At 31.2% G+C, this 12,375-nt stretch overlaps 2 protein-coding genes across 3 annotated transcripts; both read left to right on the plus strand.

Moving 5' to 3' along the window:
* The first annotated feature begins 447 nt into the window (after positions 1–447).
* Positions 448–8,494, plus strand: LOC116352493 (lysophospholipid acyltransferase 1). The gene is made up of 12 exons (XM_031785142.1): positions 448–493; positions 1,001–1,347; positions 4,870–5,093; positions 5,170–5,509; positions 5,602–5,743; positions 5,851–5,992; positions 6,839–6,902; positions 6,990–7,190; positions 7,255–7,348; positions 7,426–7,463; positions 7,534–8,194; positions 8,315–8,494. The coding sequence occupies exons 2-12, from the start codon at positions 1,249–1,251 to the stop codon at positions 8,398–8,400; spliced, it is 2,091 nt and encodes a 696-aa protein (XP_031641002.1). The 5' UTR covers positions 448–493; positions 1,001–1,248; the 3' UTR covers positions 8,401–8,494.
* An 856-nt stretch (positions 8,495–9,350) lies between these two features.
* On the plus strand, positions 9,351–11,721 carry LOC116352323 (DNA-binding protein Ets97D-like). Of its 2 annotated transcripts, none has more exons than XM_031784831.1 (5): positions 9,351–9,499; positions 9,566–10,084; positions 10,535–11,087; positions 11,159–11,340; positions 11,399–11,721. In XM_031784831.1, the coding sequence occupies exons 2-5, from the start codon at positions 9,592–9,594 to the stop codon at positions 11,560–11,562; spliced, it is 1,392 nt and encodes a 463-aa protein (XP_031640691.1). In that variant the 5' UTR covers positions 9,351–9,499; positions 9,566–9,591; the 3' UTR covers positions 11,563–11,721. The 2 variants fall into 2 exon arrangements, with proteins under 2 accessions (XP_031640691.1, XP_031640692.1); XM_031784832.1 differs by having other exon boundaries at positions 9,569–10,084.
* The last annotated feature ends 654 nt before the right edge of the window (positions 11,722–12,375 follow it).

Here is a 12,375-nt window from a genome sequence, read left to right on the forward strand (position 1 = left end):
CAAACTCAACCGAAAAACAAATTTAAAAACAGAGAATTTTCACTTCTTAATTGTTGTTTTTGCCACAATACAATGTATGCATTGGAACGACAAAGAAAGACGAATTCAGTGTATCGTAATTGTATGTAGTAGAGTACGATTTTATGTGAAACAAATGAAAAAGACGTAAAACATCGAACGATTTCGTGCGAATGTGATGCAAAAATAAGGCGACTGAAAGAGACGAATCTATATCACTTCATTTGATGCATATCTGTTTATATACGTATACAAAAACACCATACGTGTTCACCATCGCACGTATGGATGGAATGCGAATGGCCTGATATTTAATTTTTCTCTCTTTTTTGTCCGTTTCTAACAGTAATTACTATGTGTGTGTGTGTCTGTTTGTATGCTTGTATTCGGTCTATCAACGAGTAATATGGAGAGCCCGCATCGATATACCATTTAGTCTACAACGAAATGTCATGAATGCTGTCTGTATAAAACGGTTAGTGTGATACTCGTATTTATATCAGTTTCGTATTTTGTTGTTAATAATTGTTGTGTTGTTTCAAAACTATATTTAGTGTTTCGATTTCCAATTTATATTGCATGTGTTATGTTTCAATTTTCATTTCCTTTACATGAACAAATAGTAAAAAATCATGTATATCAATTGAAAAAAAAAAATAATATTTGAAAAGAATTTTTCTTTTGCTCAGAGTGCACATTTCGATTATATTATTTTGAATATCATTTTATTTATAACATATGCGATGGCAAGTCGAAATTTCGCGTATATATATTATTTATATAAATGTGTGAGCGAAAAAGTCATTTACAAAACATTAAACAAACGAATAGTCGAACCAATCGATCTTTGTAATTAAGATCTGTTTATTAATGAGCATTTTCAAAAATCAGTTAGCCTCAGATTAGACACAAAACAAACATGTCATTAATGACGAAATTTTTATGCACTTTTTTATCATTTTATTTTTGATTTTTGTTTCAGGATGAATCGGATATGAGCTGAGAAATTGCTTCGACTCACGTTCAATTTATTTGATAAAATATCTTTTCTCTTCTTTGACAAATTTTGGAGAGAAAGAGTAGAACTAGTGAAAAATATAAGAAAAAGAAAGAAAGTTAAGTGTGAATGACAACATCAATTTTTGCGTCGTTTGTTGTGTTTATTTTTGGTTGAAAGAAAAAGTGAATAAATAAGAAAAAATAACTGGAATTAAAAAAAAAACAGTCAAAATGTTCGAAATACCTAAAGTAGGTGATGAGGATAGCCAATATGATGGAAGCCGTGCTTTTGTTTGGCTTGCTGATATATGTGGATTATCAGTTGACCTTGTAAGTATTCACTGGCCGGGAAAGAGATCCTTCCAAGCATGCTTTTGGATTTACCAAAGGAAAATTCGTATTAAAATGTCCTATTAATCACCCAAAACTTGCATATATAATAAACATACGAATAGGGATAAACAATGAATGCAAATGTATATAAATATAATATAATCAAGCATGCAGTCAAGTGGAAATATTAAAAGTGAATCATAATCTACTTAAACACTTATTTCGAATTCGCCGAATGGATGAGTATAAAAATGAGTAAATAACTCCTTGTTTTGACACGCTCAAAGCACAATACATGTTCAATATGTTAAATTACGTCGTCCTGAATTCAGAACCTTTGGGCCAAATTCAAAATTGTGAAATTGTTGTTTTTATTTGCATATACATGTTCTTGATGTATATTTCATTCACCTTAAAAGCATTTCTTGTTTTGAATATTCATAAAATACGTTATATCGTTGAACTTATAAATGTTGCAAAACGCGCAAATTTAAATATAAATCAAAAATTTTATGCAATTACCCACCATTGGTTTTCATGAGGTGAATTTTATTCAAACCCAAAGCAAAATAAAAACACTTTGATAGAACTTATTTCCAGAGGCAACATTTTAATGCATTCATCGGACACTAATCAAATTCTACTACTCTCACTTTAAATATATCCGGTGACAATCGGGTAATCGCCAAGTGCTTGATCACAAAGGTTGAATATTGATCAGTTTTATGAATTCTCAATGATTTACCGGTTTTCAATATGATACGAAAAGTTAACTTTGTTTACAAAAATTTGCTTTAGTTTTTATTAGTTTTTTTTTTTTTGGGTGTGTGAATAGACCAATGGGGAACTTTTGTGTTAGAGCAAAACAAATGACTTCCACACCCTTTTTTCCACTGCGAACCACCATACGCACACATATACTAGGTTCTCGCCGAAAATGCGTAATATTCCACTTTTATCAATTTTTTTCAATTTCGTGGTCTATTTCCGTCAATTATCTTATGGATAGAGAAAATGATTCATCAATAATATAAGGCACAAAGTTGACAATGAAATAGATCAGACCTTCACAATATGCAAAATCTTTTGCGTATCTATGATGTCATTCGAGTTTGAGTGTGTCTGTATGACAATCCAAGGGGGAATACACCAATCAAATTATCACATTTTTTAAATCGTTTTGAAGTAATGCGAGTAAATTGGAAATATTTCAAATAATTTCAAATCACCACAGCTTGTGTAACCATTTTCATTGAATGCATGCGCGCCGAATGATTTGTTGACCTTTTTTACTTTTTTGAAAAAGTAAATATTGACATGGTTTGTAATATCTTAAAATTTGTACTATGTATAAATCTTAAATATCCATAATATAGTACAGAAATAGACGTTAAATGATGACATTTAGACTATTTAATTTAATTTAATGCGCGATTGTTGTGCACTTTCAATCATATTATTTTTAAATATAATACAACATTTAAAAATCGAACGCTTTCCTAAGAAAATAAATATCAAGTTTTAGTTTATAAATTGCAAAGACGCATCGGCTCACATAGCTGGACTTGTTAATCTCGTTTGGATTTCAATTGAATTCAATGATCAATCTTTGTTGCTTAAAGAACGTCAAAATATGTTAAAGGAGAAAAGAGAGAAAGTGTGTACAAAATTGAACCTTGTTCTTAAAAGAGTTACACTCAAAAAGTTGTGTATAAAATATGAATGCATTTCAAAAAAGGATGAAAAAAATTCCGAAAAAATCGACGTAAGAAATTATGGTGAAATTTTCACTCATGGTAGTTTTAAATGCAAAATTGTCCATTGGGAATCAAATCGAACCAAGAATGAACTTCTTTAAATCGAAATTATCGAGAATTTGCGGTGTTATCATATAGTGGGTTTGACTTGTTCACCTTGTCATTGAAGGTGATCTTTCCTGTTGTCAGTTATGTTAGAGTAAGCATGCAATCAATGAGATTAAAGCATGTGTCGTGTGTATTGCCTGATACAATTATTGTTTAGCGCTTTTTTTTTTTGCTAAATTTGCAGTAAAAAAACAATTTGGCAAAAGTTTTGTCGTCTTAATACACTCAATTTTTGCGTTATCGCCATTCAATTTCGTAAGCACGAGTTCATTAAATGTTAAAATACTTTGATAAGTAGTGGCCACAGCCCAGCAACATGATGATCGATGCTTGTAATTTTTCCTAATTTGCGAATAAATCTAAACTACTTGCATCAGCCACAATAAATTGTATTATAAAAAATATAATATGAATCCCTATTATCATCAATTGATAAAAAATTAATTTCTTTGAAGACTCATTTTTTGGTAACATACAGTAAAACGACTATAATTTTATGTTAAATTACTGTAATTTTATGTTTTTACTAAAATGAGCAAGGCTGTTTATTTAAAATAAACAAAGAGATGATGTGATATGAGTTAGTCGGGATCCATAGCTTGTATCGAAATGATCCTATATGATTTACATTAAAGATTTGCGCACTAATTTAGTGCACTATAAGTGATATCGATCCATTGGGGGAAAAACGTGGCATTAGGCAAGCATGACGAATTTCAAATGCGACGCGTTGAAATTATTACGTTCTTGTGAACTAAATAATTTTGTTCGCAATAAGTTTTACAGTATAAATTCTTTGCGAAAAAAAATCGTCTCAATAATTGATATATGTTCGAAAGATTCTAGCACATGAAATTCAACAGATTACGACATCAACCTTGTTGAAGGTCATGTGATTGGTCGTCTTAGTGGAGATAGTTCCGTATCGCGCTATCTACACTCGAACACAAATTTTGGGTTGTTCACTGTTCAATCACCTGACCATTCACGCACTCATTCAATTCTATAATTAGACTTTTACAATAATGTGACTTATTCGTTTTTCATTGATTATATTATGTTTCTTTAACGTTTTTAATGACCGTACTCAATTCCCTACTGATATAAGCTATACGAGTTCAAAGAAACGACAAGTAAAAATCAGTTCGAGATTCAAGTGCATCAAATTCTTACACAATGTCTGTTGTGAATTTTGCTAAAAATAAAAGGTCGAAACTTTTCTTTCTTTTGTCGACGTAAATGCTTTTCAATGTTAAAATGTACGAAAAAGTACATTTTGGTTGAAAATACTACGATTCCTCTGTAATAATTCCAAAAAAAATATGAAAATTCATGTCACACTAAGGCGATAGATCACCTGTCATCGAAAAAGATTATCGGTAACAATGTTGATGGGTTTCGATAACGCTTTTTGGTGCCACACATTTTGGCAAAAACATGAATTTCTGGTTTTTAAGTTGATTTTTGAAATTCATCTCCTTCATCTCGTTTCTTATGTTTTACATTGTCAATAGATACCTATTCGTCGAATTACCTACGTGTGCTTTCTTATGAAAATATTTACTCATAAGTTTGATATTTTAATATCCGATTAGAAATCCCGCAAATTATCGTATATGCAATATTTATTCTTTTTATTCTTTCAAATGTGCAGATAAACTTCCTCGTATGTCAAATTTTGGCGCTTTTCTTTGCATCGTTCTTCCGTTCATATTTGCATACATCGAAAGTAACAACTAACATTCGACATGCATTTGGACTCACATTGGGCTTATATTTTGGTTACTTTTGCTTTGGACAACAAGCGATTCACATCATCGGTCTTCCAGCTGCTTGTTATATTATAATTCGTACACAAAATCCACAAATTATACAACGGTAAATGTTGCTAATTTTTTTTTATTCAATAATATATGACCTGCTAAAATGCAAAATATAATTCTACATTTTTCAGCTTGGTGATGCTAGTATCATTGATCTATTTGTCGATGGTACATTTACATCGTGTATATTTTGACTATGGTTCATATACATTGGATATAACCGGTCCACTGATGGTTATTACACAGAAAGTAACACTGTTAACATTCAGCATTCATGACGGCATTGCACGCAATGAACATGAATTAAGCAAATCACAAAAGTTTCATGCAATCAGTACATTACCGACAACGCTCGAGTACTTCTCTTATGTTTTACATTTTCAAGGTTTAATGGCTGGACCATTGGTATTTTATAAAGATTATATTGATTTCATCGAAGGAACGAACTTTTTAAAACACACCAATGTCAATGTAAGTATTTTATTTGAATTTGCATTTTTTTTTTCATCGAAGGAATGGATCAGGAATTGTAGAGTAATGGAAAACTTTCGTTCTACTTTTAGTCAAAATTCGACAAAGTTGATAGTAAAATTATTGTTGAACCATCACCAACAAAAGCTGTCGTTAAAAAGGTCATCGGAAGTGCTATCTGTGCATATATTTTCATGAATTGGATTACCGTCTATCCAATAAAAAGACTCAACGGTAAGCGACAGAAACTATATACAATTTTCCGGACTATTTTCCTTTTTTGACGCCATATAGTAAACATTTTTTTCTTTTGCTTTTCATTCATTTTGCTGGAAATTCAGAGGATGAATTTATAGAAAACACATCATTTTTTTACAAAATGTGGTATATGATGATGGCCACAACAACTATTCGTTTTAAATATTATCACGCGTGGCTTTTGGCTGATGCTATATGCAACAATTCTGGTTTAGGCTTTAATGGGTACGAATAATACAATTTATATAAATCGGCAGATTCAATCTAAAAACGCAGATTCTATAGCAATGCAATAATTTGTTTCGTGATCATTTAGTCGGTTGAGCATAGCTCCTGGCGATCCAAGGGGTGGATAATGTCGACATTTTTCGAAATTGTAAATGAGTAATTTGGTCTCTTGTACTTAAACGGGGTGGTGTGTTAGGTGAGAGAATTTGACACCGAAAGATTTTTCTCTCGGCCAAAAACCCGAAATCGGAAGATATTCTCCCACCAAATTAAATTCAAGACCTAAAAAAAAAAAACAAAAAAGTTCTTCTTTTTTGGATTGACGCAAATTTTCCCTATTCGTAAAGGGGTAATTCCAAAATCCGTTCTCCCAGGGGGTAGTCTCTGGTCAGAAGCTATGCGGTCGAGTTGTGATATCTGCATTTTTGGGTTGCAATCCAATTTCATTATAAAATTAGTCATAGTTATTGATGTTCAAATCATGATTTGTACTCATCCCGAAATAACTATAAAAAAAAACATTAAAAAGTAAAGACCACATAAGAAATCTTGAATGAAACTTTCGAAAAATTTAAGTTGCGATACCATTCAACGATGAATCTCTGTTGTATAAAATCTTATCGGTCCATCATATATCGGTATGAGGTCATAAAATTGACAGCAAAAGGTAATTTCAATAAGTTTTCATTTAAGATTTCTTTTTTATGTATGTGGTCGCCTTATTTTTTGATGAGTTTTATACCTATTTTTAAGTATGTGTAAGTCTTTACATTTTTAATTATTTTTACTTTCTTATTCGATCAATGAATTTGATTTCTTGTTTTTTAATATGTCATATTCTAGGTTCGAAAAGGACGGAAATCCAAAGTGGGATCTCATATCAAATATAAACGTGATTTCGTTTGAGGTAATTTTGTACGAATTTTCAGCTTGATCAGATATCTTAGCATTAGAATGCCTAAAATAATTATTTTCTTTTTTTTTGTGTTCAAAGTTGGCAACAAATATACGTGATGCAATTGGAAATTGGAATATGGGCACCAATCAATGGTTACGTATGATTGTTTACGAACGCGTCCCAAAAAAATATGGAACTATGCTAACATTCGGCTTAAGTGCGTTATGGCATGGATTCTACCCAGGCTATTATATCACCTTCATATCTGGTGCACTCATTGTTAATGCAGCTAGAACAGTAAATTATTTACAATTTCGCAACAATATATTTTCATTACAACTTCTATATTTCGTTATTGTAGGCGAGAAAATTATTCCGACATCGGTTTCAGTACAGCGAATCTTCGCGTATATTTTATGATATTTTAACGGTTATCACAACAAGAATAGTCATGGGTATTTTCATATTATCAAAAATTATTATTTCCAATATTAATCAATAACTTAACTAAAATGTTCATTCTTTTCTTTAGGTTATCTTACATTTCCATTTATTTTACTTGAATTTAAGGTATTTACAAATTTGAACATTCTTAAGCGTAAAAAGTAACTCATCCTTATTTCATTTATATTTTCTTTAGGCCAGTCTTCGTTTGTACCTGAATATATTTATGTGCCTTCACATAATTGGCTTTATCACGTTATACGTGTTGCCGCGATTCTTTAGTGGTGAAAAACGTTCACCACAATCACAAAAAACCAATTCTGTACCAATATCAACTACAGACTCATTGGTCTCAGGATCAGTAAGGCCGGCTAATAAAGATGATAAAATCAAAATCGCACAATCAAATAATGCGCACAACTATGAGCAAATCGTTGATGATTTAGCAAATAACAGTAACCAATGTGATATTAACATAAAATTTATTACTGATAATAATTTAGAAACTAATGTATCCAATAATGTTGGTACGACTGGTGTAACCAATAGTGGTGGTATGGCTGTTAAGGCTGTTAATGAGGATACAATTTGTAGTAATAGTTTAAGTAATGACACATACGACTATCGGCAACAAACTTCCACTGATCAACATCTATCGAAGAAAATCCGAGAGCGTATTGATAGTGAAACGAGAAATATTGAAGAGTTTATTGATAAAACAGTAACGGGTATAGTTGAGCTTAGAGATGATTTGATGCGGGTAAATGAGAGCGAAATGTATGCGACAAAGCAAGAATATGGAAGTGGCATAGCTGGGACGGATACTGATGGCCTTCGCAAACGTAATTTATCTGAAGGTAAAACTGAATTGACATTTATTTATAATAATTTTTAAATGTGTGCGAGATGAGTTTATTTTAATTTTGTATAATTTCGATTGATTAATTTTCAACATTTTCTTTTGTGATGCTTTCCAGGTAAAAACGAAGTCGAAATTTTTCTGCGTAAAGAGATCAACAATGCTAACGTTTTACCAGCCGTTTTGAGCAATGGCCATGAATGAACATTTGAAAATTGAAGAAAAAGAGAAAGAGCAGTGACTAGATATTTTTCAAGAATAGGAACAAAAATCAAAAAAATTAAAAAAAAAAACAAAGCAAACAAACAAAACACAAACTAATGTACAATATTTTTCAATCAAATTATTTTATACTAGCGAAGCGATGTTTTTTTTTATAGTTATTTTAGGAGGAAAAATAACATCAAAAATCAAGACTAACTCAACGTTTCTTCCTTATATTTTTCGCTTAAGAAATGTAACTATCTACTTTCTTTTAATTTTATACTATTTGAAAATTTATAAGAAGTTTTTCCAAAGGAATTTGATTTAAAATGACTTAAACTTAATATTATTCTTAATGTTGTTACAGCAAAAAAAAAATATATTTACTACAAACACAAAATAGTTTTTTTTTTTACTTTTAACTTATACATGCTTAATATAACGATTAGCTCCCGTTATTATACAAAATTAAACGGAAAAAATCTAGTTTTTAAAAATACATTACTGAAGATTTCTTCAGATTCAAATGGATGATGTTTTGATAATCGAATTTTCCGAATCAATTTCAAATCGTTTGCAAATAGCTATTTGCATAAGAATCTTTAACGCGGTTCCTCTAAGTGCCATCTGTTGTAAAATTTTATAAAGCTGTAAGTAAAATGATCAAAGCATATTGCGGCACATTTTTCAAATCATGTACAATTTTACGTTATCTCGGGAAAAATTCACGTTTTTTTCCGAATGTAAAAAATCACATCATATATATTTCTTTTTATTTGGCTATGTAAACACTTTTTTTACGATTCCATCCGCATTTTAAATTGTCATCCTTAATGAAAAATATCTCAATGCACTTGACTGGGAAAGAGTACAAAATTTGTACTTAAGAAACATTCTAAATTGTATGTTGCTATTTTTAAGAAATAAAGTATGTTTGACAGTCAGAAAACGTCAATGAATGCACGATGTTTGTAATCTGAAAATAGAACAAACTCTTTAAATTGGTCAATATTTATTTTTTGTTTATGTTTTGCGTTGATTGTTTTTCGTTGGATTGGACATAATTATTTTTTCATTTTATGAAAAAATATTTAAAAAGGTAAGCCATTCAAATTATAAACAATTATGTATGTTGTTCGTAAGACAATTGTTGTTGTTTTTATAGTAGCTGTGTATGCCTTTTGTTGTACGATGAATTCAAATTTTCCGGAAAGCATTAAGATGGAAACAACAGATGAATGGCAAACACATTTTGAAAACGGCGATGTAAATTTTGATGTGAATTTTGATTCAGGGCATATGTTTTCTGAAACATTGGAAGGTGATCCAGATGAAAGTGAAATAATTTGCATTTATATGGATATTCAGTTGCCAATTGAAACGTTGAAAGTCCTACTACAAGAAAAAACAAAGAAAAACTTGACCAACTATGAGGTGTGGCTGCAAAATGTGCAAATGCTTGAGCCATTCAAAACACTCGTGGATCAATGTGTTAAAGGCGAAGGTTTAGTGCAAGTAAATGCACAAATTTTGGATGGTCCCAAACGCATAAATATTGCTGATGTTGTCAAACCAACAGAAGAGGTAGTAAATGCTATGAAAAATGAACAAGGCATCGGTCTCGACTCAGATGTTGTTATGAACGATATTGAACATGGAACAAATAGCAATGATTCGTCGGATGGTAATTATTTTTAACTAAAATGCATGAAATCCAGTAACATTAATTTATACTAAAATGTTTTACTTCATGATATCACAATGAGTCGAAAATTAAATTTGACGCTAAGCTCTTTACACAAAACACTCACAGGAGATAACGGTGATGTGGTAATGTACAATTAAACAATATGATATGACATTGTTGTTGTTACCACGTGTTTTGTATATAAATCACCGTTAGCTCCTGTGAGTGTTTTGTGTAAAGAGCTATGTACTAACCAATGTCGACACCAACGTTTCAGTCGTGATGCTGATGATGGGACACAGAGAATGTATTCAAGTAAGAGAATTTAATTTTCGACTCATTGTGATATCACATTAAAATAAAACATTTCATTTATTTTTAACTTCCTTCATTTCGTCGTTTACTTCATTCTTTTTTTTTTTAATTCATCTTTCAATTTGTTTAAAGCCATCACCGTGTCAAGTGGCAATGCAGCCGTACGTTCGATTGACGAAGATGAAGAGACAAATCATGAATTTGTAAATTGGGTAGTCGATAAACTATTTTTAGTAGTGAAAAAACATCAGAACATTCCAGATGATCCAAAAAATTGGACAGAAGACCATGTTCAAATCTGGTTGAAATGGGCCATAAATCAATTTGGTTTACGTTTGCAAGAAAACGAATGGCATTTAACCGGCAAAGAATTGTGTGAATTGTCATTACAAGACTTTCAGAAGAAAATTCCACGAGATCCGGGCAATAAATTTTGGACACACTTGGAATTACTTCGAAAATGTCAGTTCATTGCTATTCCTGGTGATCCAAAATCCACTAACGAAGATTGTGATGAGATCATCAACAATGAACATGTACGCGAGAAAAATGCAATTTTCAAAAAAAATCCACGTTTTATTGGAAAAACGAAAGTTATCGGTTCGACTGACACGTTGAACGTGGAGACCGTTTTGCCATCAAATCAAGGTAACCGAACCGGAAACAATGGACAGATTCAGTTGTGGTAAGATATATTATTTACCAAGTATGAAAAACTAAGAAAAAAGTTACTAACATTTATCAAAAATCATTTAGGCAATTTTTATTGGAGATTTTAAATGATAAAGAACATCGAAATATTATTCAGTGGCACGGAAATCAGGGTGAATTCAAACTTGTTGAGCCAGATCGAGTGGCCGCGCTATGGGGAAATCGAAAAAATAAACCGACAATGAATTACGAAAAATTATCACGAGCCTTGCGCTATTACTATGATGGTAAATAAGAATTCACAAAAATTAACTCGAAATATATTAATTCAATTGTAATTTGTAGGTGACATGATTTCTAAAGTTAGCGGGAAACGATTTGTCTATAAGTTCATTTGCGATCTTAAGCAGTTGACCGGCTATAGCGCACAACAACTCTCCGATCTCGTCAATGGTGTTCCAAGGCAGCCGCGGCCAAGACGATTTCCTGAATCTTCTTCATCTCTTTAGAAATAAAAAAAAACTCCTTTTTATTATCAATTATCATTAACATCTTATTGCCTTTGTTGAGGTTTATTCATTCTTTAGTTTTTACTTATAATGGTAATTTGACTTTAATTCAGACCTAGGAAAAATATGAATAAATCCCTGAACTTTTTATTCATTCAATCGATTGTGTTTGGTTTCTGTAATGGCTTTCTGGTTGTCAAATAGCAAATTTTATCCCAAACACACGGATGTGAATTGGAGAATAAAATGCGATATAACTTCGGGAGGATTTCCCGAAATATGTCATGACCAATAATTTTGAAGTACTGACGAAGCAAATTATGAAACATATAATGCATTTTTGATGTGGCTCCATTTTTATTAAAGTCAAATATTTCTTTAATTTTAACACAAATTTTGCATTTGATACTTAATAGACACTTGATTTTGATCAGGATAGTTGATGAATAACTGAAACTTATCGTTTACATAGTGTATTTAAGCGATTTTGGATATTCGCTTGCGTGTCTGCTTGTGCACAACAAATGACACCTTTCCCATCCAATTTTAAAACAATTATTCCACCACATAGAGAGCATGTGTTACGATTGAATAACATCGTTAATCACTCTCACGAGTAAATTTATTAACCTTCAACGAAAAAATGCGATCAGTTAAATACCATCAAGTTCACATTCCTGTTTAAAATGTGTGCAAAAACAAACAATTCGGGAAATTCGTATACCGACATTGATTTATTGAATATTTGAACTTTGCAATTAACTGCTGAAATTGGTTTGTATTTGAACATTTTTCCCAAAAAAAATGAATACT

Source organism: Contarinia nasturtii, unplaced genomic scaffold (genome assembly GCF_009176525.2).
Source record: "Contarinia nasturtii isolate CC-2019 unplaced genomic scaffold, AAFC_CNas_1.1 Cnas_scaffold_187, whole genome shotgun sequence".
In the NCBI taxonomy this organism is placed as follows: Eukaryota; Metazoa; Arthropoda; class Insecta; order Diptera; family Cecidomyiidae; genus Contarinia; species Contarinia nasturtii.